The sequence below is a fragment of the Xylocopa sonorina genome, chromosome 7, assembly GCF_050948175.1.
Source record: "Xylocopa sonorina isolate GNS202 chromosome 7, iyXylSono1_principal, whole genome shotgun sequence".
Classification (NCBI taxonomy): domain Eukaryota; kingdom Metazoa; phylum Arthropoda; class Insecta; order Hymenoptera; family Apidae; genus Xylocopa; species Xylocopa sonorina.
The window spans coordinates 12,632,560-12,659,511 of NC_135199.1; the positions used below are offsets into that span (position 1 = coordinate 12,632,560).

The 26,952-nt window shown below is 49.0% G+C and overlaps 1 protein-coding gene across 2 annotated transcripts; it reads left to right on the forward strand.

The window, feature by feature from the left end:
* The first annotated feature begins 1,880 nt into the window (after positions 1-1,880).
* Positions 1,881-26,952, forward strand: Cdi (serine/threonine kinase). 2 transcript variants are annotated; one of them, XM_076897923.1, is made up of 6 exons: positions 1,881-3,558; positions 20,160-20,281; positions 24,686-25,232; positions 25,567-26,100; positions 26,189-26,643; positions 26,792-26,952. In XM_076897923.1, the coding sequence occupies exons 1-6, from the start codon at positions 1,996-1,998 to the stop codon at positions 26,832-26,834; spliced, it is 3,264 nt and encodes a 1,087-aa protein (XP_076754038.1). In that variant the 5' UTR covers positions 1,881-1,995; the 3' UTR covers positions 26,835-26,952. The 2 variants fall into 2 exon arrangements, with proteins under 2 accessions (XP_076754038.1, XP_076754037.1); XM_076897922.1 differs by having other exon boundaries at positions 1,882-3,558; positions 26,189-26,925.

The following is a 26,952-nucleotide window of genomic DNA, read 5'->3' on the forward strand; positions in this document are numbered from 1 at the left end:
CTCGTCTCGTCCGTCGTGCCTGTCGACAGTATTTCACGTGTTTGTTCTTCGCCAGCCCGAATTCCCTCGCGTGGTTCAAGGTCTTCTAAAATCATCCCAACTTCACGCTGCCAACGGGACCCACCGAGTTTCATGCCACTTTCGCGATCGAGTGCATCTCGAGTGTGTTGTCACTGACAGGCAACGTTGAGCGCGCTTTTCCCGGCTTATTGCTCGCGTTCCCCTGTCGCCTTCGAGGACCTGTCCCAACTTTTCTGACACCAACCAAAACCAACACCTTCACTCGACTGGAAAAAAGATAAACCAACGGATACGTCGTTTCCATTTGCGCAGGTATGTTGCTCCTATCATTGTTTTTACTCGCTTTCGGAACACGGTGCATCGAACTTTTTCCTCGCCTTCCTTCGATTTAAAAGGCATTAAGGGGAGGCTCTTTTTAGAGGCACCAGTGGCAAACGAGACCTTTGCGTGTTCAACTAGAACACTAACGATTGTTTTCCTTCAATTAAACGCCAGCTTAACGGATACACTGAGAATGTTGTCTTCGTTGTCTTCCGTATATTTTAAATCGATCGCTCGACTATTGTCATCGATGAAAAGTTATTAATCTCGACTGAGTTCGCAAAGTGTTTACGATACGCAGACCAATCGATAATGTTACGTATTCAAAACTGGGACAAGATATTTCGTTCGAAAACGTGTCGGTCCGTAGCGTTGGAATTATTAATTAGTTCGCGGTGCGCATCTTCGTCGTAGATTTGATTTCACGCATGTGAAAACGGTCGGTCATCTTCCGCAACTGGTGGAAGAAGTAGCGCTGCCTTCTATCATCGTGTAAGTTACGTACATCCTGCACACACGTACGCGCGTTATTTAACAAATCTGTCCGCATTCCCGGGCCCGAGAACTTGGCATATCTGCTGTTGCACGCGTGCCACCAGAATTTGCATTATTTCGCGCGTTGTTGTTCATCGCCAGCAAGACGTCTCGTTTGTCGTTGAAAGAGACCGATTATTTACAAAGCGCCAATGATGCTTTAATATGTATAAGTTTCAGCGAGTAGATTATTTGATGGAAAAAATTGCGACGCATTGGTCGTGTACAGCTTACATGCATGTAATACGTATGTATACACGTTGGGTCAATGCATCGTCGTCCCGGAGGGGTTAATTCAATAATCCGCTTTTTATCGCTTTCTATGTTTATCATCATAAGGTTTTTTTGCAATCGAAACTGTTTGAACGTTCAACTGATAAGTCGTAGGGTGTAGAGTGATATAGGTGTGTCATTATCTAGTGAGATACCAGGAAGTATTTAATACATTTTGCGTCGTATTTGTCATAAAATGGAAGATACGTAGATTTACGTTCGGAACGGTTTCAATTGCAAAAAACGTAAGGATAATTCGAGGGCGAGGGAAAGAAATAGATGGAGGAGGAACGTTATCTTCTTCTCTGTAAGATCGGTCCCGTGGGATGCAGATTTCTTCCAGGACTTCCAGGAAAGAAGCCACAAGCCTCCTCCCGCGTTTCGAGAGTGCTCGAAGAGTGTAGAGAGATGTGCCAAGTTTCGTCGTTGCGGATGTTCCCGGTGCCGGGTGAGTTCATCGACGCCGACCGCTTGCCGCACTGCGTCCCCTGCTAGGACCATGTCCTAGTCGCAGCCGTGATTCCGCGGTACGCGTGATCCCACTGCCAAACGGACGATCGTAGGACGTAACAACCTACGTGGAAGCGTGAAGAAAACTCGGAGGAAGGACATGTGAGATGTCGGGCTACCGCCAGAAGGACGTAGCTCGTCGGCTCGCGAGTCTTCCCGATTGAGCATCGAGGACGACCACCTCGTACGTCGCAAACCCCGGGCCGAGTTACGGCCGCACGTGTCACACGTCCAGCGAGAAGACCTGACAAATCCGTGTGTAATGCGGCGCGCAGAGGCGACGACGAGCCTCCGTCCCGATTCAAGCCGCTCGTTCTCCTCCCAATAACGGCGAAAATGTTCGGCAAGGTGCCGCCGCCGTCGAACACACCAGGACCACCCGCGAACGGTCCCGCGTCCCTAAAGTCGGGCTGCGTCAGGCCCAACACGGGAACCGCCTGTCTGCCGTGTTTCACGGCCGACGACGGACCCGCGATGCTCACCGAGGAGAAGTCGAAACCGTGGAGGGCCAAGGAGAACTGCGTCGTCACCGTCGTCTCCGAGGCACCCTCCACCGGGATAGAGGACAAACAGAAGCTCTGGAAAACGAACACCTCCGTCATCTTCGAACCGGCCAGCATCATCGAGGACAAGCCGAAGCCGAAGAGATCGAAGGAGGTATGCGCGTTGCCTCTGAACGAGTGGCAAAGATCCAAGGAGAATTGTAACGTTACCGTGGTAACACCCGACGCGTCCATCCTGCTCGAGGACAAGCCGAAAGTCAGGAGGAGCAAAGAAACGTGTACGACTTCCGAGTCTCTCACGATCGACGATAAGAAACCGTGGAGGTCGAAGGAGTGCAGCGCTGCGCTGATCTCCGAGCCACCTTCCGCGGACGAGGACAAGTCGAGGGCTTGGAGAGCCTCGAAGGACTCGTGCAACCTCGCCGGTAGCTCGCAGGTAGCCTCTGGTAGCTCCGCGAATTACTCCAAAGCGTCGATCGCGTTCGTCGAAACGAGCAGATCGTCCAACAGGACCGAGCCGAAGAATTCTTCCTCGAAATACGCGGCCAAGACGACCTCGAAGGGCTCGAATTGCGCGACAGCCAACTCTATCGCGAAATCGCAAAGGGTACACGGTTCCGCTATCCTGAACAGTTCGAGCGTTGACTCCGGTTCGAGGGACTCGTCCAGGTTATCGAAGAAGCACACCACCCTTAATCATTCGTCGGTAGGAAAGCCTGTCGGCAGGGAGACGACGATGACGACGACGACAACGACCACGACGACGACAACGACGACGACGACGACGACGACGATGACGACGACGATGACGACGACGAACAAATGTTCCGGGAGGTCTTTAACGGACGCAGGACATTCGGTGCCGAACGGGAAAAGTCGACCAGTCTCGGAGTCAAGTGACGAGATAGTCGACTCATCGATGGACTTCGTAGCGATCTCTATGATTCAGTCGACCGTCGATTCCTGTCACAAGTCGTTCGCGAAGCCGTACACCGTCGATAAGGACACCGTTGACTCGGTTAGCTGCGAGCAACGGAACTGCAGGGGCGACTTCGCGACCTCCACACCGTCGAAGAATTGGATGAAAACTGGCGACGCGTTACAGCAGAGTTGCGTATCCTGTCTGCCGCAAGATCTTCCAACCGAGCTGCAGCTGTCTTCACCGCGAAGCTACAGGGAACGAGAAAAGTGCCGTGATCCATGGCGACCCACCGAAATGGAAAGCAATATCTGCAACCTAAATGTGTGTCCTGGCGATACGTATCAGGATACAGCCACGAAAAGGAGGACGGGTGCTTCCTGCCAGGCGTTGAGGCACGCGGTTGCCTCGTTGAACAGATTGGACGACTTTTACATGGAGAAGATCGGTGCCGGATTCTTTTCGGAAGTCTTCAAGGTAGGGTATCTCACTTTCTTTTTTATCGCTTTCCTCGTATCCTCATTATTAAAGCTTTATTAGACGTACCATATTATCAAGTCGTACGCGCATGCTCTCTCTTTGCAGTTGACATCGATGTACTTTCAATTTTAATTAACATATTCTTTATCGAGCGAAATATATTGCTGTAATTAGAATAAAAAAAGTTAATGATAATTAAACTCAGAAAAATGGTGAGAGGCAAACATATCGTTCGACGAGTTCCGCGCTTTTCCTATCGCGGCGGTCGTGTTTCGTAACGAGGATGTTACCGTGTACGTTATATTTTATTCGGAACGATATTCCTGGCACGTTTCCCGTCGAGGAATTTGTAATTAGGATACGAACAGTGATTCGGTATAGTGATTAGGAGAAGTTTTCTCTTTGATATAACACTGGCTCGCTATCTTTTCCCCATTTTTTTCCTTTATTTTTCTTAATACGCTATATATCGTGCAGCCAAATGGCAACATGGCACGTTATCTTTGCAGATTAACATCGGCAAAGATTAGATACGAATATGTGCAACGATTCCGAGGTTCGCGTCCGCTCGTCGTTCATTGTAAAATTAATTTCACTTCCAATCACGTGCCGACTCGCAATAGTAGTAATGGGTAACAAGTCGTTATTCCTCGATTATGTATACCATAGACGAATTTCCTATCCCTCGCGGTTTCGTCTGTAAATAAAAACTTTTTCTACTTTCCAATTCTGCCCTCCCGTAATATTCGAGGACGCTATCGTAGACGGAAGAATAAATTGTCACTGAAATAACGGTACACACTCGGTGAAAATAGCAATTAAACGTATAGAAAGCTTCCCGTATATGGTACGACGAATAATCAATTCCAAAGGCAATTTAACTAAGTGGCGAGCCCTACTTTTTTCACGTTCGTTATTCATCGATCGGCCGGTTAAACCGTAAAATGTAATTTGATTTCAAATTAAGGAAGGCCTCGTTGCGAATTTATTACATACAATCAGTAAACTGTACATCGTATCGTTTACTTTCAGCCAAAAAGTACTTTAAACAGTGTGTGTTCTTTAAATGGAGACAGATTTTCTCGAATAGTCTTTAACAGCTCGACCGCAAGTTTAAAGATCTTATCGGACCAAATTGACGAGTGGTCTGAAGAAGCGATGTTTATTCGTTATCTTGTGGACGTAGCGTTATGACATAATGATACGCGGAATCGCGGTCACATTTATTTAAAGTTAGCTCTTTTTCACTTGAAAGTTTCGTTTGTATAGCCGTGATTCAAAAAAAAAGTAGAATCACCTCCTCGTATCCACGTTGGTCAGGGCTGGTTGCAGCTCGGTGACTTTTCGCGTACCTAGAGCGTCGAATGCGACCGTTTCGTACCTATTGTACGAGAAGCAGATGCTGTGAATAATGTCTCGTTGCTTTCGTGACAGATTATTTATTCTCACCGTAGAACTTTTTTACGCGCCATGGAACGTTACATCGTGTTCGAATAGCCTAACGGCATCCGCGGAATGGACGCGCAATCTTTTTACGCTCCGTTCGATGTTTTAATCTCAAACCTGCTCTCCTTTATGCTAATCAACGTTACGCAACGGTCAACATTGAGAAACCCGACGGAAAATCATCCTACTGAGTATCAAAGTTATTGAACGTTCCACGCGTGAACTTTGCGTATCTCCGTACGTAAAAGTAGGTTCTTGCTCGCGCGTACGCAGATACGATGTCCTGAAAGGATGCAACGAGTCACAGTTTCCTTCTACTCCGCAACTACTTCCTCTATTGCGCGTTCTTTCGCCTGTACCTTCTCCACAGCACTGTTAACCGGTGCTCTTCTTATCCATGCACCTGGCACCATCGTTTCGCCTCTTTGCCACGCGACCAGGAAACGTTTAAATATATTACCACGTTCAGGTGCTTTAATAAAGAGACCCGAAGAGAATCTGCCGTCTGGCTCAGATTGAAAAACGTTTACTCTGCAAATCGAATTACCAACAAATGATTAAGCATGAATTACCCTGCGACGTCAGTGCTTTGGCGGTGTACGGTACCGGATCGAGCGAGCGAGGGCACGCGCGCGCGCGCGCGTAATTCAACACGCTTCGGTCCTCGGATGCGACCGATGGAAAGTCGGTCCACTTCCGGTGGAACCGCGAGCCTGTAATTTGGTCGCGCGGCTAAGATGATCGCGCACGGTGTCATCAGGAGGTGTCGAACCAAGCCGAGAACCTTGACAAGAGCTCTCGTCTCTCTTCGTCGGTTAGGCGCGATATAAATAGGTCAACAGGAAATTGAGTACGGCCTGTGGAATGACGACGGCGATCCACCGTGCTACGTATCGCGAGCGTTCGGTTTAAAAATAAATCCACCGCGTTCTGCGACGTTCTGGAGGGTCCTTGCGATTTTGTGCCGTAGGTCAAAGTCTCGTGAACCATCGCGCCTCCAATCCCAATATTTCCTCGTTATCGCGGCTGGTTTCCATTAAGGGATAGGGCCGCGCCTATCTCGTCCGCGCTGCATTATCGGGAACACGTTTCTCAGATACGTTGCTCCGGCTATCTGCTTTCAATTTTGCACCCGTAATCGCGACGCTATAATTGATCGATAAAAGATGTTTGCGTGAGCTACATTATTTTCTGCAAAGTGTGTCGCGGAGGCCGAGCATTTATCGGGTCATCAGACTTTTCCCCGTGGAATCAGTGTCGACGTTCGAGGTCGCGTCCTTGGAGCGTCGTTACGCGAGAATCGACGCGAGTCAATTTGCGCGAAAGTCTCAGCTGGGTGAAAGTCACGAAAGTCGATCGAAGAAATTGCAAAAATCGGAAACACTTGGCCGCGAGAGCCCCGATTCACGGAGAGAGGATACATCGGTTCGATTCTGGAGCTCGCATATTCCTAGCCGATGCTGTATTATTATTATTAACATGTATTATTTGTACATGTTCGTACATACTAGTTACTAATATTATGCTGCACTCTGTTCGATGGCTAGCACCGTGGCTAGCTCTCCTCTTTCGAGCGTCGTCGTCCTTTTGCTGGAGAGATGAATGCATCTATATAAACAAAATTGCATTCTCGCGGCGGGACTCGATTTGTATTTCAGGCCAGGAATCTTATCGATCGCCGTAATCGTCGTTGACAGTGAACGTTGTAGGAACTGGTTTCGACGGAGCTGTATCGAGCGTTGGTGCTCTTTAGACACCTGGACAACCAGCTTCGTACCACCGAATTGTTGTGCGCGACAAACGGATTTGGTCGACCAGACCTTTACGCGAGATTATTGAAAAAAAAGAGGAACGGTAACGCGAAGCTCGACTCTTGTCATTCTCGATCGAGCAGCTCGTTAATCATAATTACGTCCTGCTCGCGTCCGAACGGCGATCAGACTCGAACGCGACGCGGTACGTCGCGACATATTTTCCGCCTCGATCTCTCTCCCAGAGAATTTTATCTCGGATCGTCCCTCGCATTCCACGGGCACGCGCGTTCTCGGCGTATCTTTTCTTTTTCCTTTCTTCGACCGCGAGAAAAAGTCGACGATGCGATGGGGGGATACGTGTCATTAAAAGGACAGGTGGAACACGTCCGTGTTCGGCTGACAAATGTCCAGTCGAAGATTTCTCCTCTCGTGGCTTTCGGCGCGGATCCGATCGAGATCCCGCGGTGACTCTCAGAAATTGAAACAGAGGCCACGGGTGGGCAATGAAAAAAGGAAAACAGCCGCGAAAGCGGAGCCTCCCAGAGGGAGAAACGAAAAAGAAGCGCCGGATCTATTTTTGCGTCCCGTTCAACGTTCGATCGTTCTCCCTCCGCTCTTCTCGCGGGATGAATCTGAAATTTTGAACCGAACCGCTGCGCCCCGCCGCGAAATCGCCGTTCTTCCTTCTAGCCGGGCATCGATGTTATGCGCGCTTAACCTTGAAATATTCTGGAAGCGAAGTCCGTTCATCCAACACGATCCAACACGTGGAGGAAAAGATACTCGAAAAGGCACGCGACAATTTGTACGGAACGAGATTCGGTCCCGATAAACGTCGTGTCGCCGAGCTGTTAACAAACGTGTCGCAAGATTTCTCCGAAGCGGTTTACAAACGGCAATTGCAAAGCTCTGTTGCGATACGTACGTCGGTCTTGCTATCGCTGGCTTAATGATTTAGCAAATTTTCGCGTGTAATTAAAAGCAATTACCAAGACCGACAATTTCGCGACGAGCTGCAATTCTCGACGTCTTTATCTTTTCTTCTAGCCACCGGTACCATTTAACGTTGAATGGAACTTGTTTAACGCAAGGAGACTGCGCGGTCGCGAACGTTATTCGCGTACAACCTTTCATTGCGCCTTTTCCAAGCGAAACGATTGTTACTTCGAGGAACGGTTAGGTTAGAGGCGTCTTATGAAAACCTTGGAGCGAAATCGTTTTTATCTACTCCCATTATCTCGGTGACCACGTGTATATGTACGAATGCCTCGTAAGGTGTATTTCATTCCGGTGTTTTTACCAACATGCATGTTTTTGCGAGCACGGCCGCATTGCACGATCTTCGACCGTGAAATTGTCCTTGCAGAACAGCCGGCGTCGCGTGTGACGCGTCAAAAGTGCATGCCGGTACACGGTTAGAGGGACTCGACTGATTCTGTAAGCTCGTCGATTCGTAAGCATCGCCGTACCGGTATGCACCTCGAATTCCATGGGACACCGGCGATTTTCGTAACACGCGCGTTACATCGTAGAAATCTGCGCGCGTAGACGCGCCCGCGCAGACCGGCTACGGCCCCGCGATCCTCTCTCGTCTACATCAGCCTCGACACTTTCCTTACCTCTAATTCCGTCGACGCGAATAAAATGAAATTGGCCGCGACGCGCTCGCGCCGTTCGTTCTCCTTGCAAAGCCTATTTGAATTTTACGTAACCCGCTAATTATACGGCCACCTTCGCTGGAATTTTCTTGGAATAGTGGAACACGAGCCGTTCGTGATTTCCGAGGAGCAGCGTTATCAAACGCGTCGATCGTGCTTCTGAATAAACCGGACTGCATATTTATTAGGTCGTGATGTATGAAATGTCCGTTTCCTGTGCGGTTCAAATAAATACACTTTCATTTCTAATCAACATCTATTATTACATTCTCTTGCTGTTTTTTTTTAATATTCTAAATCTTTTCAGGAAGAGAGAGAGAGAGAGAATATGTAAATCTTAGCCTCTCCATCTCTTTTGCAACCGCCATGCAGAAACTTTTTATAATTACGCTAGCACAATCGCGATACGCGTGCGTGCATAAATTGCATCCTTTTGTGCACTAATAGGATTTCTCCCGTTTACCAGAAACAAATAAATAAACGCGCGATTTTCTCTTGGAAGATGAATTTTCCTTTTCCCAAGACAGCTGCGTTGCAAATGAACCGATCGAACGAAAGAGAAAAAGGGGACGGAACGGGCTGCAAGAAAGAAACGGGGGAAGGGAAATCGGGCTCGTATGAAAGGGCGATCGAGAAAGAGGAGATTCGCGGTGAAACGACCTTATTTCGATACCCGTCTGGTTTCCGTGGAGTACACGTCAGTAATAAGGCGGCCTGTCATCACGCATGCCATTACCGATAATTTATTGCATTTTCACCGCGCTCGTCTTGCGACTATATCCGCGAGCATAAACGCTGGAATTACCGCAACAATAATAACTACATTCCATCGAAGTCGATCCGCTCGCGAGGACGCCAACATTCGTATCGATGATAAATAAAATCTGGCAAAAAAAAAAAAAAAAAAAAATAAAGAAGAAAAAAAGAGAAAAAGGCTGCGACTCTTTCGATTTCTATGTCCCAGTTTTCTTTCCCTTATCAAAAACCGGTCGTCCGTGACAAAATTCCACGTCGAATAACGCGCTCGGGCCTTCTACAGTCTTCACTGTTTTTTTTTTTCTTTCCGCCGTTGATTTCGACCAAAGGAAAAAAGCAGGCATAGGCTTATATAATAATTTCTCGCGTGTTCATTCTCGCTCAGCAAGCGCCGTGGTATCCAAGTATTTTTCGAGACTGTGGAACTTTGGATCACGGCGGGACGCGTCGGGTCCACTTATCCGTGGACGTTTTCAGAAAATCACGCGGTCCACGGCTAGTTTTGAACGCGATTCAACTGAAATGCATGTGAAACGCGGGGAGAAAGTTCGCGCAGCTGCAGTTTACGCACTCATTTTGACATCGGCTGATGAGTCGCGAACGACATTGGTCGCCGGTAAATTCAAAAGTAGCATCCTCGCAGCGAATTCTATTGGCTCGACTCCGGTCGAGCGCGGGCTACTTTGTGGCAAGTCTCACCGAGCATTATCATACCTGCTCTTTCGCAATTCTGTCTATTTATTCACGGTTAGATCTCGAATGTGACAATCTCTATTTTAGCAGAGTCAACTATATTCTATACAATTTATGACGGCATAAAGTCGTTTTAAAGAAACGCCGTCCCTGTTGCATCGCAACAATTTCGAATCTGAAATCTCTGCTCAGTGAAATCGTAACTCTCTCGACAGAAATACGTGTAGCCGTTCGAGTCAATCGCATTCCACGGTTCTTATCGCTCTGGAACATTAATCAATTCTTCATAAAGTGACCCATTAATGTTACCATTTATCGTACAGCAAATCGTGTGATCGGTGATCGACTGAATCGTTTCGTAGGAATTGTAACGTGTGAATCATCGTCGTACAGGCGCCTGTAGGATTGAAATATCGACGATCGGTCGTTGGATCGCGTTGGGAAACGTGGGTGATAACGTAAATGTCTCCCGATTGCTGGCTGGCGCCAAGACTCGACGTATGATCGACGAACGTCTTGATCGTGCTAATGCAAAGATCACGCGTTCGCGTGAAGCTGTTTCGTATCGTTGACCACGGAGTTTTAAAACGCGATCGTACTCAGCAACGCGTCGCGATGTAACAACGCCGATCGATCTTAAACGACGCGCCTTACGGTATTAATACGCTCGGCGGTATAATTGCCGCATAACTCGCGCGCCAATTAAGCAAACTTCGAGTCCATGTATCAAAGTGTCCGATAGTGATGCCGGGATCAAAGAGAAGCGAGTTGTTCGTTCTAAAAATATGCCCGTTCGAGCGCAAATACCGTCAGCTAAACGTGACAACGCGGAATCGCGTGTGACCGATCAACGGAAATACTTGGTTGCTTGAACCCTTCTGTTTAAGCGAAATATTCAATTAGATTCCCGTTGGAGACGACTCGAAACTATTATTCTGCGGGTTGATCAAAGGAACCCTTCCCTCCTAGTCGTTTCGCTTTGGCTATGCGCGCTGGCAGGTTACAGGTAGCCATTTTGGATATTAAGCTTAGAGAGAAAGAATTTGTCGACGACCCGGATAGCCTAATTGGTTAAAGCAGTGGTCCGGTAAAGCGAAAGATCCGGCTCCGAGTCCCGGTCCAGCGAACCGGCCAACCACTTCCCTTTCCTCCCCCCAAAAACTTACCAATTTCTTCGATCCTCTCGCTCGGGTGTGAATAACAATTTCGCTTGCTTCGTTAAGTAAAATCCAAGCACGGTTTTACATTTATTCAGAGGTAACGAAAAAATGAAAAAATAAAAGAAAACGATCGTCCGTTATAATGTTCAATCCTCTCAACCCAGTTGCATAATGTAGTTCCATAACGAGACCAAGAATACCGCAGAACGGAATAACAGGTCAGAGCGAGCAGTAACCTGATTCTAAAAGCGTTCAGGCGAGCTTTTTTCATTGCGGTGAAAGAAAGAAACGCAACGCAACGCGACGCGACGCGATCGATCCGGTAGGCGATCGAGAGAGGTTCGTGAGAGGTCGAAGGTGTCGCGTGCCCGCGGCGGGGACCTTCGTAAGGCCGCGTCGGGACAGGTGAACAATCTGTCGGAAGTAACCTCTCCTTCTCCGTCTCGGTCTTTCTCTTAGCTGGCCTCACGTACCGCAGAGAAACGACGACCTTGCGCTGCGAGCGGAGAAGCCCGCGTTCACCGCGGCATTTCCTTCCTGCGGCGAAATAAGAATGCTCGAAGCAGACGAGAAAGCCGGTCACGCCGCGTTGGCCATGGAGTACGAACACTCTCTAATGAGCCTCTGTTACGGGTTCTCGTTCGTTCCTCGCTCATTTTCGTTCTACGACCGATTCATTAGCCGGCGAGATACGCGGCCAGCCGGTCGTTCCGCGATTCGCTCATTCCCGATTCGCCAGCCGAGAATCCTCTCTCTTTCCGCGGCCACCCGCGGCCATCCGCGGAAAACGCCGCGGCGGAAGCTCTTCCCGCCGCGGCTGCTTTAATTGCCCCGCCGCTCTGTTTCGAAAGTGACGGAGTTTCTTTCGCGTTCTCGCCTGTCCCTCTGCATGATTAACCTTTTCAGCGGTGGTGATCGATCTCTCTTTTTTCCAGCCGATCGTTCGTTCCTTAAGACGGCGTGCTCTCGTTGCAACCGTAGACGAAACGATATTAACAGGCTTGGCCGCTTGGTTGCTTTTCGATCGCCTGGATCAATTAGCGGTTTATTATTTAGTAAGCAGCGGCTCGGATCGCAAGTGCTCCGGTTAACAAGTTAACGAGGAAGTTTCGTTCTAGTTCACTCTCGAGGATGATCGAGGGTTACCCTCGAGAGTTCGCTCGCCCTGCCGAGGATCACTTAATAATTCACCGTCGTTCGTTGTTATTAATGAAACGAACGCACGAAAATTCGTGCGAGCGCGCTCCATCGCGGCGAAAACGGACGATTCTCTCGTGCAAATCCGCTTAACGATTATTACGAGTTCGCACGTGACTGTATTTAAAAAGTCCGGCGCGTAGAAAAAGGAGGAAAGTCGAGAGATCCATCGCCATCTGCGCCGATCGATCTTCAGAGAAATCTTCAACGCGCGTTGTATTTCGATGTCTCTCGTGCGTCATCATCATCTATGCTATGCGGAATTTCCGTTCGATCGCCATATAACTCGGATGTTGAAATCCTCTGGTCGGATAATAAATTAATCGCGTAGCACGATCGCTTGACGTAGCGTATCCGAAGCTTAGCATTTTCAATAGAGTCTGACAAAGAGTCACGATTGAGGTATGCGAGTATCCAAGTTCTGTACATGCAACCGTGTTAGGGATCGGAATCTGATCGAAAAGCGCCTAACGATACGTTAAAGCTTCTTCCCGACACGCTAACGACACGGTATAATCCGTGTCCATCGGCAGTTAAGCGTGAGGGGCTCGATGCTACGGCACGTTTCGGCACAGATTTACCACGATCACCCCTGTAACAATCGGATGATATTACGGAGATCGGATGATACAGCGTTTACGATGATTAATGCGCATCGAGCGTATGAGTGATTCCGCAAAAAATGGCATTTCTAATCTAAAAATGCTCGTGGAAAAGAATTTCACTCTCTCGAGTGAGCCTGAATCCATTAGGGCCGATTGCAGCAACGGGAGGATCCGACCATCCAAGAAAGGAGAAACCCTCGACAATGAAAGAAACAGTGGAAGGATAACAAAAGTGGTGTTGTGACAATTAAAAAGAAAAGGAGCGCAAGGATACGAACGAAGCAGTGTACAGATTACAGGGACTAAGGAAAGCGAATCTAGGAGTTGTAAAAGCGGTACGAGGACACTAAAAGAGGGCAATAATTCCGAGCAATAATTCCATCGCAAAAACGGTGGATTATCGGTAATAGAAACGAAGAGCAAATACAGCTTTGAACCCTTGTTTCCTCAGGTATCTGTTAATTCGCACGCCGAGACCGTCGACGTATATAGTTTGACGCATGGCGGGTTTTACTACCTCGATACACCACGAATGGCCGTTAACGACGGGCAGGATTTTAAGTTACGCCCAATCCAGTGGACATTTAATTTTCTTCGGGCAACTTTTACTCGTAAAGGTAAAAGCGAGACGGGAATTCCGGCGATCAGAAACGTACCGGCCTGGCCTGGATACTTAAGGCGTCGAAATTTATGCGTTCCATCGTCCGATTGTACGATAAGCCGGGTTTTTTCCCCCGTTTGTGTGAAAAGCGAAACGACGTACCCGAGCTCGGAACCCCTTGTGACATTCGATTCAATATGGCCCGATCGGTGGGGCTCGAACGCGAGGAAAGTGTCGCGGCATCGCTGGGAAATAGGCATTTATTGCGGCATGCAAATCGATTGGGAAGCACGACTGGTTTCTGCGCAAAAGTGCTTCAGCCGTCTTGGTAAACCGGTCGCGTATTTCGCGTGTTCGTTTGTCGCATGCATTTTGCGCGTACCCGCACCCAATTACGTTATCGTTCATTATCGTCGACAAATTATTGACGTTCGTCGTTATCGGTCCGTTCAAAGTTTCAAGGTACGCTTCCTTCGAATTCGCTGCGTTAACATAGTTGAAGAACGTTTAATTGTTCGAATTTAATAATCGGAGCAGTACGAGCACTCCTTCGATTTACTGTACGCGCAGAAACAAAAACCGTGAGCCGTTTCGATTTCCCTTTGAAACTACGATCGACACGTGAAATCGGGAGGACACGGCAATTTTAAGTTCGTTTTACGCTTTAACGGCGAATCGAAGAATCGTTCCGATCGATCGGAATTTGAGCAAAACTGTGCGAGAAAGAAAGCGTGGGCCCTTCGACAGGCTGCGGTTACTGGTTTCCACGCGATGCCTTTTTAACGATGTTGATTTTACGCTGAACTTTCCTCACGTGGCAATTAGTGGCACTAAATGCCGAGTAATTATGGGGATCCTCTTTTGTATGTATTCTTCGCGTTGCCTGAAGCGTCCTAATAAGACGAGCTTGAAAAAAAGCTCGCACTCTATCTGACACACTTTACTCTGATATACTGTAAATCGTAACGATAATTACGCAAATACTTGATTACGGTTGTTGAATCGTGGTCTGATTTGCAACAGCCTCGACTGAATTTTCCAAGAAGTATAAAAAACGGAACGGGTAACTCGTTTACGACTTATCGAACCAATCGACAGCCAATATGAATTGGGCCATATTTATTAACCGGTTAAAAGCGTAAAATGAAATTAAGCTGTGACAGGGAAAGTCGAGCGACGATCTCGAAGAGCTAAAAAGTGAAGGAAAAAAATATTAATGTAGAAACTGCAATAGAGAAAGCGTGCGTGGTACAGGGCGAGAAAGAAAATCACTGTGTCCCGCGATTTGTCGTTGGAGAAATCATCGTCGAATCTTTAAATATGGCGCGTTGCTTGCTTCGATTTGTCTCGTTTTATCGACTTGGCATGCAACGATTTTTCGTCGAAACTTTCGAGCGTTGCCAGGAAAAACTCTGAACTTGTAAAGCCTTTCAAGGCACGACCTTCGAGGCTCGCGCTCTTAATTGGTAAATCGCTCTTAATAGAATCGCAGTTTTCCTCGAAGCGAGCTAAAGCTATTCGCCTCAACGATTTCCTTCGAAACTTTAAAACGTCGCAGTGATCATTCTGTTTCTTAATTTAGTTTTCGCAATGTTCAGTGATTCATCTTCTAGTGGTATGAATGAAAATTACCTCGCGGAATATTCTCGACATCTGACATTCTCGTAACCTTTATCTATAGGCAGAAACGTCGCGTCCATTCCAAAAAGTTCACACGTTTGTTTAACAACGAAACACTTGGACATGAATCATAGCGCTTAAAATAATTAGTGGACCACCTACTCGAGCGATCTTATCATTGACTAAAAGCGTTCGAACCAAGTGCAAGTTCCACCGCGTTACATAACGTGACCATTCATTAATTCACTGCTCGCATGGTGTTCAATTGCATTAGAGTGGGTCAAATTAGGAAACGGTGAAAAAAGGCAACACCACGTCGCGCGTAGACGAAGGTTCCTCGTCCAATCGAACGTTGAAACTCGGTATCGAGGAGCGCGGCTACGTATTCGCGTGAATAGATCCGAGGGTAAACGGATGAAAGCGTTTTTAGAAAATAATCGAAAGTGTCGCCGGCGCGTTATAAAAATAAGTGATGCGAAAATAGTTCGCGGCGCAGCGAACCTCTCGTTACGCGGACGAGTTCACGTAAACGCACCCCAGTTGCAATTGACTTTTGCTGGCAACCACGTATCACGCGCGGCTGCGTAAACTTTGAACTTCCCGAGGCCCGCACCCGTCGACTCCGTCGTTTTAATTGATGCCGTGGATTTTAATTATGCCGAGGATTTCCTCCCTCGTATCAACGCTTGTGAGCCGAGACGAGGACCTTCCTCGCCGTCAACCGTGAAACGTGCCGCGTTCCTATCTGCTCTGCAAGAGCAGGGTCGAAAAATGGACCGATAAGCAAGCTGCTGATCCAACTTCTTCGTCTTTGATCGTCCGCGGGGTTCGTGCCGTGCAGCCAGTGGAATATTAATTGTCGAACGTAGACGAGGCTGAGCGTTATCGTTGATCAGCCTGATAATTCGCGGGATCGAGACATTGTAAAAATAGCCCATCGTTCATTTCCCATCAGCGGTCACTCCAGTCCAGTTACAAATAGACGCCAGTTGACCTTTGTCGGTCTCCCGCTTGACAAGCCGCCTCGTCGAATAAAACCATGCTGTTAAAGGCCGTGTTTACACTTTAATTGCCGTGACGGCCTTAATTGCTTGGTAAATTTGCAATCTGGCCGTTATTTTATTGGACGCTCCGCGGTGATTCGTTCGCTGGACTTATTAAATCAGACCAACGATCGCCGCGAAACCATTGCACTTTTTTCACGTTCGAATAAACGCGTCAAAGTCCACTCCGGCGATCTCCCGCATAAACTCGCAGGGGATCTCGTGCTCTGTGCCTCGACAAAGCTATGAGCGTTAAATGGATGTCTGTTCGGCAGCGATAGACGCCTTTCAGGGGCTGCCTTTTCCCGGCACCCTTTGAATCCTCGGAAGTCTTCGGCGGTCGCTACCCCGTTACTTTTAATCTTTGCATTCTCTCGTTCCTGTCTTTCTTTTTTTCAAACCAAACTCTAGGCACACGTTTCGCGTAAACTTGGCGGTAGAAAAAGGGGGTTAGCGAGAAATCGATCGGTTCTATCGCGGCCAATGCGAAAAATCACTTGGACGACAGGGGCCGTGAGTCATGGAAAAAAAAGTTGACGATGTGGTGTCTATATGTAAGGTACGCATACGCGCGTCGGTCGTATTAATCACTCGTGGTACAATAATCATCGCGACGGTGCTTTCTCCGTACATCCGCTAACAATGGCAGCCGAGTGCGTGGAGAACACGCAAGGACGAGCCTCGTGCAGACAGTGAGAATTATTTAAACGAACCGGGCCAGCTAATTATTTGGCATTCTCGCGAGGCGACTTTCGCGGAGCTTGAAAGGCAGCTTCGGCTCGGAACACTTGCTTTCAACGATCGAGTGAAAACTACTTGGCATAGTTTCGTCGCCTGCAAAAAACGACGACGATGCTCCGAACGCGGGGATAATTACCTCTTCTCCCGAGCTGGTTTTGCTTGTCGCGTTCAATTATGCTAATCCGGACGAGCACGGAAAGTGAGATATTTATAGTCTGGATTGAATTGAGGTGTAAATTGAGCATCCAGTCTACTTAAGACCTTTGATAAGAATGCAACCGATGCGCCAGAGGGCCAAAGAATTCCCGAGAAGAAAAATGATCGCGCCCAAAATATCGTTAATCCGCGTGACGAGTTCACTAGTCTCTCTCGGTTACAAAGTTCTACATTGAAATGTCACGGGCTTAAGCCAGAGTTCCAATTTATTGCGCGTCGAGATAATACATTCCGCCCCCATATCTCCGAGCAAGAACGTTTTTTTTTTCTTTCTTATACAGCCTGACGCTTGCTAAATGTTTTCCACAAGAAATATAAAAAGCGTATCGTTCCTGGTTTAAGTTGCACTCGGCGAACCGAAATAGATTTAACGAGACTCGACGGCGATAAAACGAAACCGTCGCTGGTGACGTGAAATAACTACTTAGATAATCCGCAGACGTATTATCTAATGTATTCGTAGGCGAACGCAATAACGCGTAATTAGCGAGGTGTACCATTAAAGAAACAGGTATAGAAAACCGCGAAACTTGGCTAAAATTAAGACCAATTTCGACAACATTTCTGAACGTGTTTCACTAACGCTTCGTATCTGTACTGGTAACGCGCGTTGCCTGCTCATAGTGTACGCAAAAAATAGCAAAAGTCCGTCATAAAAGCCCCCATAAATCGATAAATCGTTGTCCCTTTTAAAAGCTTCTTTAAAAAGAACCAACATTCGTCTGTTAATAAAAAGAAATGGAGTGAAGCAAAAAAGAAAGAGATTTATTTTTCTGTCGTCGTTAAATGTAGACGAACCAGTGTGATCTTAAGCTCTCGGGATTACAGTCATTGCCCTGCTCGTAATTGGAGGAAGCTCAATCGGTTCGATTGCACCCTCTGTACGGTCGGGTTGACACGTTCAACGAGGAGGTTCGAGATGACTCGTTTTTTTCCCTAGACGAGTGTCAGCTCAGCGGCGAGCGTCCAAGGGAAGCGACTCGTCGTTAGCTTTGCTTTCTCCTTCCCCCCCTCCTTTTTTCGTTTTTCCCATTTTTCGTTTTCGCGAAACGCTCGATTTGCAAGCGTTCTGTTTACCCGACGGATCCGTGGTCATTCGTCATCGTTTGGCCACGGCCCAACTAAGCCAGCCACTGCCAAGGAATCCTGGCCAGATTCCCTTTGGATATTCTCGACTTTTTATCCCGCGGAATTTCTACCTCGCGCGTCTTCGTCTTCCCTTGATCGAATTTCTCACCGATTTCACCCCTTAGACCCGACGGATGGATTTGCGTCCACGATGAGACGATACAATTTCTCGATTCGTTTCGAGCGCAATCGAAGAGAGCAAGGCACCGATTTGCCAAACTGAATTTTCTCCTTTCGGAACCCCAAGCGTTGCTACGTGCCTGACGAGAGCTAGCATCCGCTCGTCGTCGATCTTTGTCCGAAAACCGACGACCCAATTTCCATACGATCCGGTTTGAAAGTTTCGGGTAATGTAAACGCTCTGTTAACAGCGCCAGGTCGTTTTGGACACGGGCGTCCGTCTTCCATACGGCACACGGAAGCACGGTCGCACGTGAATTCGTAAAAGTGCAGGAGGCGACGAGGCGAGAGCCGTCCCGTTACGCGAACCACTCGGACAGCGAATTAAAAGCGGAAACCGGCCGATTTCGTGCACGCGGATCCACGGCTGCGCTTCACGCGTTCCGCTCCTCGAGCTGATTTCGAGCATTTCGGTTTACCACCGGGATACCACCGTTGCACCGGGTACCGGGACAAAATGAAGAAGTCGGTATGGTTACATGGAAGGAATGTTTCGTTATAGTCGAATCGTGACTATAGCGCACAGTCAGGCTTGTTTCGACATTGATACTGTCGAAAACTAGTGTCAACTGTCTCGCTGTTGGCAGGGCTATTTGTAGTAAATGAGATTAAGTGATTTCCCCTCTTTCTCTCTCTTTCGCATTCCCTTCCTCGTTCTTGGTTTCGAATGTCTTCGTGAAATTTAAAGACGCAACAGTCGGGGTCGCGCATTCTTGTACACTTCCTTCGTTTAGATTCCTTAAATACGACGAGCATAAACTTTCCCTTTCTCGTTTACCTCGATGTTTACCGCAACAGCGGCACCCTTTCACGCCGATTCTCATCCCTTAACCGCGACGACTCGCGACGCTCCTCCAGACTGTTCCACGATCGTGCCAAGTTCCACGCCGCGTCACGTCTCATTAATACGTTCCAGCCTCGTGAGAATCGGCCTGACGTTCTCTCACGCGCTTCTCAAAGAGCTGCGAAAGCATGGCCGCGGATATCGCCGTACGATCGGAGAGCGAGAACACACGGGAGGACGTATTCCGCGCGTCGTCCGCCGCGGGAACGCTTAATTACACCGTGTAAATATGCATCGCGATAATGTTCTCGTCCGCGATGGAAACGCTCGCTGCGATCGAGATACGAGAAAGTACCGTCGCGAACGATCGATCGAACCGTCGATTCCCTCCGCGATGCCTCGCGAATTGTAGCGCCGCGTTTTACGCAACTATCAATTAGCCCCGTCGTTTGTTACGAATCCTTTGCTCTTGTTCTCAGACAGCTCGCACGCCTCGCCGTCGTGTTTACCTCGTTTCCGTCTCGCCCGTGGTCCAACCACGCGACTTTCTAAAATTATTTTTTACGCAACGCGACCATTCTAGGACATCGGCAACCGATCGCGATACCATCGGGAAACACGCTCTTCCGAGCGCCGTTAACAGTGGTACTCTTGTCACTCGAGAGATTGTTTCGTTCGAAAAGAGAAATCGAACGCTGCCTCTCTGCCGTCTGTTCGTTCGAAACGAAAACATTCCCACTTTAAGAATTCGAAAGAATCGACTCGAATCCTGGCGCAGATGGATATAGGCGGATAGTACATCGGATCGAAAGTGTGAACCGAACAAAAACGCTGGATCGATACTCCAACTGGGCGACTGAGAGGCGTTAGTTGGTAAACGTAACAGGCAACGCGAGCCACGTCAGAAAACGCTTAAGCGGTCAAGGGTTCGACGATCAAATGTATAACGGGTTCGCGATAGAAGGCCGTAGGAAATCTGTCAGACTGTATTCAACATCTGTATACCTGATTTCCAGGTTACTCATAAAGTGACGAGTCAGGTGATGGTGCTGAAGATGAACCAGCTGCCGGCGAATAGGCCAAACATGCTGAAGGAAGTTCAACTCATGAACAAGCTCAGCCATCCGAACATACTCAGGTAAGTCGAACAGCGAAGTTGGAACGCGATGGATGCGAACAGTAGATTCGATTCCTCGGGTCACCGAAATCCGTACGTTTATTCGAACTAAGAATAGAACTGTTTGTTTAAGCGAATACACGGGAAGAACGAACACGAAAAATCGTGAAATAAAGAAATCGAGAGTGGATCGCAACACGTGGGAATTTGTTTTTTCAAATAAGCACCGATAACGACGCCGCGGCCTCGCGCATTTGCATCGACAATCAGCGTTGCGCTTGTCCGTTGCTCTGTTTTCCGAGTAAAAAACTAATTTTTCCTGAACATCGCGACGTACGCGTGTGGCTCTCGATCAGGTTAATCGACGAACAACCAGGCGCGGCCATTTCGCGGCATTGATTCGCTTTCTTTCGAAGGGGCATTTAAATTGCAACCGAGCCGTGGGCTGCCGCGAGGATTGCTATGGCGAATAGAGACTCGTTCGATGGAATATTGAAATTGAAGCGAGGGCACGTGGATATTTGTGAGCGGAAGCAATCAAACCAGCACTCGCGACTCTTTTTTTCTCCCTCCCTCTATCGATCGGTTCGAATTTATTCTGAAACGGATACACGCGAGGAGGAAAGGATGTGTCGACGGCTCGCAGGCGACTTAATCGATCGAGACGATCTGGTAAATGGGAGAAATTCGAGTGGAACGTTGGAATGGACCGATTTATTTTTCCTATTCGCGACGTTGGGATCCCATTCGATACTTATAACTTTTGTTCCGTTTCGAGGTTGGATACGCACAGGTAATAACGTACCAGTTTCACTGTTTACGCGTGGAAGTTTCCAATAAATTCCCCTCCGAATAATTATGAATCATCCTGTATAGTCGTCGACCGTAGCGTCCAAACACCCACGATCTCTATTTCTATACCACTGATCCTATTACCGGCAAAGTTCAAAACAAATATATCAATCGGCGAGTAAACTACAGGTTTGTTCTCACCGAAATAACTACGCGATCGCGAGTCGATATAAAAAATGAAGAAAAGGAAAAAGGGAATTACGTTAGATCCGGAACGCGTCGCATCCCGCGATGAACGCAACCGGTCGCGAATAGGCTAATACGCCGAAAGAGTTTTCTCGCGGTTTGCGAGAGTTACGAGTTATGACATAATGGTAGCCGTTGCTCACGGCTAGACGCGGCGACAACGCATTCCAACGATATAAACGGCTTGGCCCAGATTCGGCTCTGTGTGTTTATACCGCGTGGCCAGCGGATCTTATTTCTGGCATTTCTCTCCGTTGAAGGCTGCGAAAACCACGGACAGGCGTCGGGACGCGCCTCTCCGTTCGGCGTGAATCATCCCGGATGAAAAGAATCGGAGACGCGCGAAGGGAAAAAAGTTTGAAAGTGTTTAGACACGCGCGTACGTAGGTTTCGCAAGCGTTGGAACACGATACCACCGCGCGCGCCAGGTGCGCCCGTCTCGTTTCAGCGAATATGGATGAATGAAATCGGTTGATACTCTCGAAATGTTCCGCTCGGTTTGGTTCGTTAGCGAACGGGATTCAGATTTATTATACTAGGAACGTCCGCCCCTAGCGGCGATCGATTCACCGCTGCGTCGCGCCGTTTCTTTGAATTTCGGCGCTAACAGCCGGGGAACGTGCTCGCGAATAACTATTTAGCTCGGCCCACTCCGATTCGAGACCTTGACGCCTCTCTCTCTCTCTCTCTTCCTCTCTTTCACTCTGGTAACGATGCAAATTTTCCGAAAGCCGCCCAAATTGCGCGTCCTCGCTATTTCTTTCGACATTTTTTCTGGAACGCTGTGGAAGGTCGCGTCAAGGTTACCTCAAGGTCACCGCGAATTTTCGCCGTTACACTACTTGGCAACTAGGGAAGGTAAACAAACGTTATAAATAAAGATTTAACGACCTCGAAGTAGATCAAGATCGCAGCGGATGCGTTTGTGTAAAAAAACAAGTTGAGAATCGAAGAAGATGAGAATGTTGCGTGGAGCATTAGTCAGCGGTCGTTTTCAGTAGGGCACCGATACGATATTGTTCGGCTTGAGAGATATATCGCGCGCGTCGATGTAGGAAGACGAGCGATAACGCGAGGTATTGTTGATCGGTGCAAGAATTTCGCGTTGCTATCTTATCGAGACGCTTACGACGTATCGGCGTTGCTCTCGTTTAGTTTTGTTGAAAAACACGGGGCGACGGTGTTTCGCGAACAAACGGACGATAAGACGGGTCCGGGTAGTTGATACGCGAAATCCAATCTATCGGGCGAACGCGCGTGCGAATCGTACGGTCTCGATGGTCGTCGATAACGGGCGATAAAGTAAAATCGAGCGGGTAATTGATCGCCGGTACGTCGTTCGATTGTTAACGGTCGATTGTCGGCCGCGATAACCACCGCGACACTTTGACGGCTCGCGGTGACGCAACCGGCCGCGAAATTCAAAGCTCGTGCGAAAAGCTGAAAGACAGGGCCCACCACCGCCCCCTCTGCTCTTTCTCCTTTCCTTTTTACATAATTGTTAATTACGCGAGTCTGTTAGCCGCGTTCAATTAATTCCTCCCGGTGAAATTTAATCGACGGTTGCGCGTGCCAAACGCGCCGGTTTAACACTACGCGATCCCTCGACTCGCGTGGAACGTGGAATATTCAATTAAGATGTTTCCTTCGGATATCGTTCCGCGCGTATCAGATACCGTATAACTTTCATTTCGGCCTATAATTTATTTACACCAAGGATCCATTATCCGGTAGCTGGATCGTTCGGATAACGAGTTCATTAAATCGTTCCTCCAAGAACTATTGTTCTTGTTCGTTCTGGTATCGTTCTGCTAGTTTTCGACCGATTTCTCGAGTCGACGTTCAAACATTTAATTCGTGTCGAAGAAACACGTCGAGTAAACACCCTTAACCTGACGGAACGAGATAACTCGAGTCGTCGGGTCAAGTGGTACGAGCGTTCTACAAATACGCTTAAAGGAGAGACGGGTCATCGCGAGTAGAAAGCACGTAAATAATTCGATAAGTCAAACCAGCTGCCGCGAGATAACGTCGCGCGAAAAGGGTTGACAGGACGCAAATGGAGACGTACGCGATGGGTTAACAATGACCCGGTCGCTAATTGCCGTTCATCGCGGCATTCAGACGCATCGTCGGGGCGAACCTCCACTTTGCCCTACGATCCGAGTCACCTGTCCGGTTACCTAATCTCTGTCAAGAATCGCCCAGTCAACCCCGACGACCAAGCTTTTTCTATACCATCGATCCTATCGCAGCTCTGTGAATACGAGCCGATAAGTCTCGCGTTATTCGAGTCGGTTAAATCGCATCGAGGTTCTTCTTGTTAAACTAAAGAAAAGCAAATAGCAGACCTAGCCTGGATAGGAATAATTAGCCCGTCGTTGAATATTCAAAGGAATTGACGCCTTGCGATCGTCGATGCTTAAAATTTATAGGCGTCCAATTTGGCGGCGTTTAAATGGAAAATTCTAATGTCAATAACCTTGCGATTCGTTTCCAGATGAGCGAAATTAGTGTCGGGTGCGCGATTGTAAAAGTGTGCCTCGAAGGTGAAAGGTTTTCGACCCCTTTGATCGGTCGGAATTTTCCGGTTCCGCGAGGCGAACATGGAATCGACCGGTTCTCCCTTCCGTCTGACCGTCTTCCGGGGTAAACGACGCAGCCACCCACGAAGCTCGACTGCGTGTCAATAGAGCATCGTGGCAAATCGATACGAGACGCTTAATCGGTTTAGATTCCCGTGGATCCGATGGGTTTTATTCAGCCTTCGTCGCGAGTACATCTGGGTCGGAAACCTTCGTCCTGGGCTGTCCTCGTCCGGGAGACGAAGGTCGTAGCCTTTAGAGGAGGAGATGAGTAACGAGCGAAACGACTCGGCGCTTCGTGCGCGGATTGGCAAAGTGTGTAGCGGCCGCGACTCGCTTGGTAATTAAACCTTGTTCCCCGAACGGCAGAAAAGTTCGTCTCGCCTTCGACGCGTTTGCCGGTCTGGCCTTACCGCGTAAGGACAGTGAAACGGCAGCGCCGATGCTCGGCTCCGAAAAGTAGCCAGAGACAAAAAATAAAGAGAGTTGAGAAAATAATTACTCGAATACGTTCGTTCCGTAATTGTGTACGCGTTCGCAACGTTCGTGGTTTTCCCAGCTGCGTTGGGAACGGCGGAAAAAGCTGAGGAATCTCGCGACCGGCCGATCTCGTGCATGAGAATTACAGTAATAACAACACGGTTGATAATTACACGTCGAGGAACGTAGCGTGTACTCGGTGGCCTGGGCGTATAGAGTAATCGAATAAAAGGCCGTGGTGGCTGAGAAACGGCATCTGGCACGAGTAGACGAGGGTCGTTCTTACCGTTTCTGAACGGACGTCGATCGTTGTGTGTTACAGGTTCATGGGAGTCTGCGTGCACGAGGGCCAACTGCACGCCCTGACCGAGTACATAAACGGCGGTAGCCTGGAGCAGCTGATCATGTCGAGGCACACGTCTCTTCCCCATCTGATCAGGATGAATCTGGCGAGGGACGTGGCGCGCGGCATGACCTACCTTCACAGCTGCGGGCTCTTTCATCGGGATCTGACGTCGAAGAACGTGTTGATCAAAAAGGACGAGAACACGTCGGACATGACCGCGGTTGTGGGCGATTTCGGGCTCGCGGCGAAAATCCCGGATCCGAGCTCCGGCTACAGACTCAGCACGGTGGGCAGTCCTTATTGGATGTCGCCAGAGTGTCTGAAGGGTCAATGGTACGATCACAGGTCGGACGTTTTCTCGTTCGGCATAGTGGTCTGCGAGCTGATCGGCCGCGTGCCGGCCGATCCGGACGTTCTGCCACGGTCAGATAACTTTGGCCTCGATTACCTGGCCGTGGCAGAGATCTGCGCGGCAGCTGACCCACCGCCAGCCTTCCTACAGCTTGCCTTCTATTGTTGCACGGTGAGTAGAGAACGATGCTTTGGCATCGCGCACGCGGTTCCCCTCGACGTTTCTATTTACTCTTCGAACTGAGATTCGAACGTTTAAACGAACCCCCCGCCTGTCGATTCTATTCTATCTCGTTGTTGTCACCGGTGGAACTCGATCCAGCTACGTCTACCATTCGCGTGGCTATAATTTTCAAATTTAGAAAATGCTCGATTCACGCGAATTACCCAATTGAACGCGCTGGTTAAACGGTACGTGTTTTACGCGCGTTACGAAACACCTCTGAGATCATCGCGAGTCGGACGCGAGGCGTATTCTTAGTCCGCGGTACTCTGTGTCGTTTCAGTACGAGCCAAAATCGAGGCCGACCTTCCCGGAGATCACCTCCAGCCTGGAGACGATGATCGCCACCTACGAGGAGGAGTCGAAGACGAGTATCGGGAAGCGGCAGTCGGTGGATCCTTCTCTGATGTCCAGCATGGACGAGATCACGCGAGAGGGACGGACCGCGAAGCGGAGGACTGCTCGTCTCAGGAGTCAGTCGGCGGACGCGAGGGGTTGCGACAACGCGACGCCCTCCGACAAGGCGAGGTGTCATTCGGCGAGACGGGTGGCCGAGCTGGCGAGCCGAAGGGACCCGCACTACAGGCCAATGACGGCGAATCCGTTCCACGCGTTGGGCGGCGTCAAGAAAATCCTCGGCAACTTGTTCTCCAGCTGCCTCGAGCTGCCGTCTCTGGAGGACGTCAGGCCAAGCGTCACCGACGCTATCGCCAAGTTCAAGCCCGCGCAGAACGACAGTATCGCCAAGATCTTGGACAGGAAGAAGCCGAATTCGGAGCCGAGCAGTCCGACGGCGAGAAAGAAATGGGAGAGAAAGGTAGAGGCTTGTTTTCAATTAGAATAAGTTAGAGAACTAATTTTTGATCGGCCAGGTGGATTTTAACGAATAGTCGACCGGATTTCAGGTGGCTACGAAGGTGGGCGCCGCCAGCTTGTTCACTCATCCGCTTTTCCGGGACGGATGGGAGCCAAGAAGGCGCGGCAGCTGCGAGTCCGGCTTCTGGAGCTGCTTCGGCGAAGATCTCAGCCCCGAGCCACCGAATCGCCGGCACACCTCGACCTTGAGCAGTTCCGCGGCGAGCAGCCTCTTCCTCTTGGACGATCACCGTACCAGCTCGATTTACACCGATTCGTCCGAAGACATAGCGAGCCTAGGCGGCGGCGATTCCTGTTGGGAGGACAGATTGGGCGGCATCGGCTCCTCCAGCAAAACCATCTCCAAGATCGTCGAGTACTTCGAGAGGAAACAAGCTGGTAGCTTGCGGCTAGCCGATCACGACCCCGGTTCTAGTAGGTTAACATTGTTGAGGGCAAGCTTGGAGGGTCCCGTACCGCTTTGCAGCATGTCAGCGGCCCAGAGGTTAGTCATTTGCGAGGGTGCTGTGCGCAGCAAGTTGCCCCTCTTCGACAAAAAGTGATACCCGTCACTCGCACGCCGTAGACTTCGTTACATAGGGTTTCTTGGTTTTCTGCCGGTATTTATGGTACGCGCGTGACGGCGCCTACAGAGAGAAACGCTTCGACGCGAGTTGTTCCACGAAAGGACGATGACGATGACGACGACGACGACGACGACGACAACGACGATGACAATTTGGGATACTCCTTGCGATCGATAAGGAAAGTTAGGATCGAACGATCTGGTCAGGCGCGAAGGACGAGCTAGGAG

Excerpts from the sequence above, each read along its gene's own strand:
- Cdi (XM_076897922.1), top strand. The coding sequence starts at position 1,996 with ATGTTCGGCAAGGTGCCGCCGCCGTCGAACACACCAGGACCACCCGCG. Across the intron at positions 25,233-25,566 it reads TTGCCTTCTATTGTTGCACG|TACGAGCCAAAATCGAGGCC; the intron begins GTGAGTAGAGAA and ends GTGTCGTTTCAG. Across the intron at positions 26,101-26,188 it reads GAAAGAAATGGGAGAGAAAG|GTGGCTACGAAGGTGGGCGC; the intron begins GTAGAGGCTTGT and ends ACCGGATTTCAG.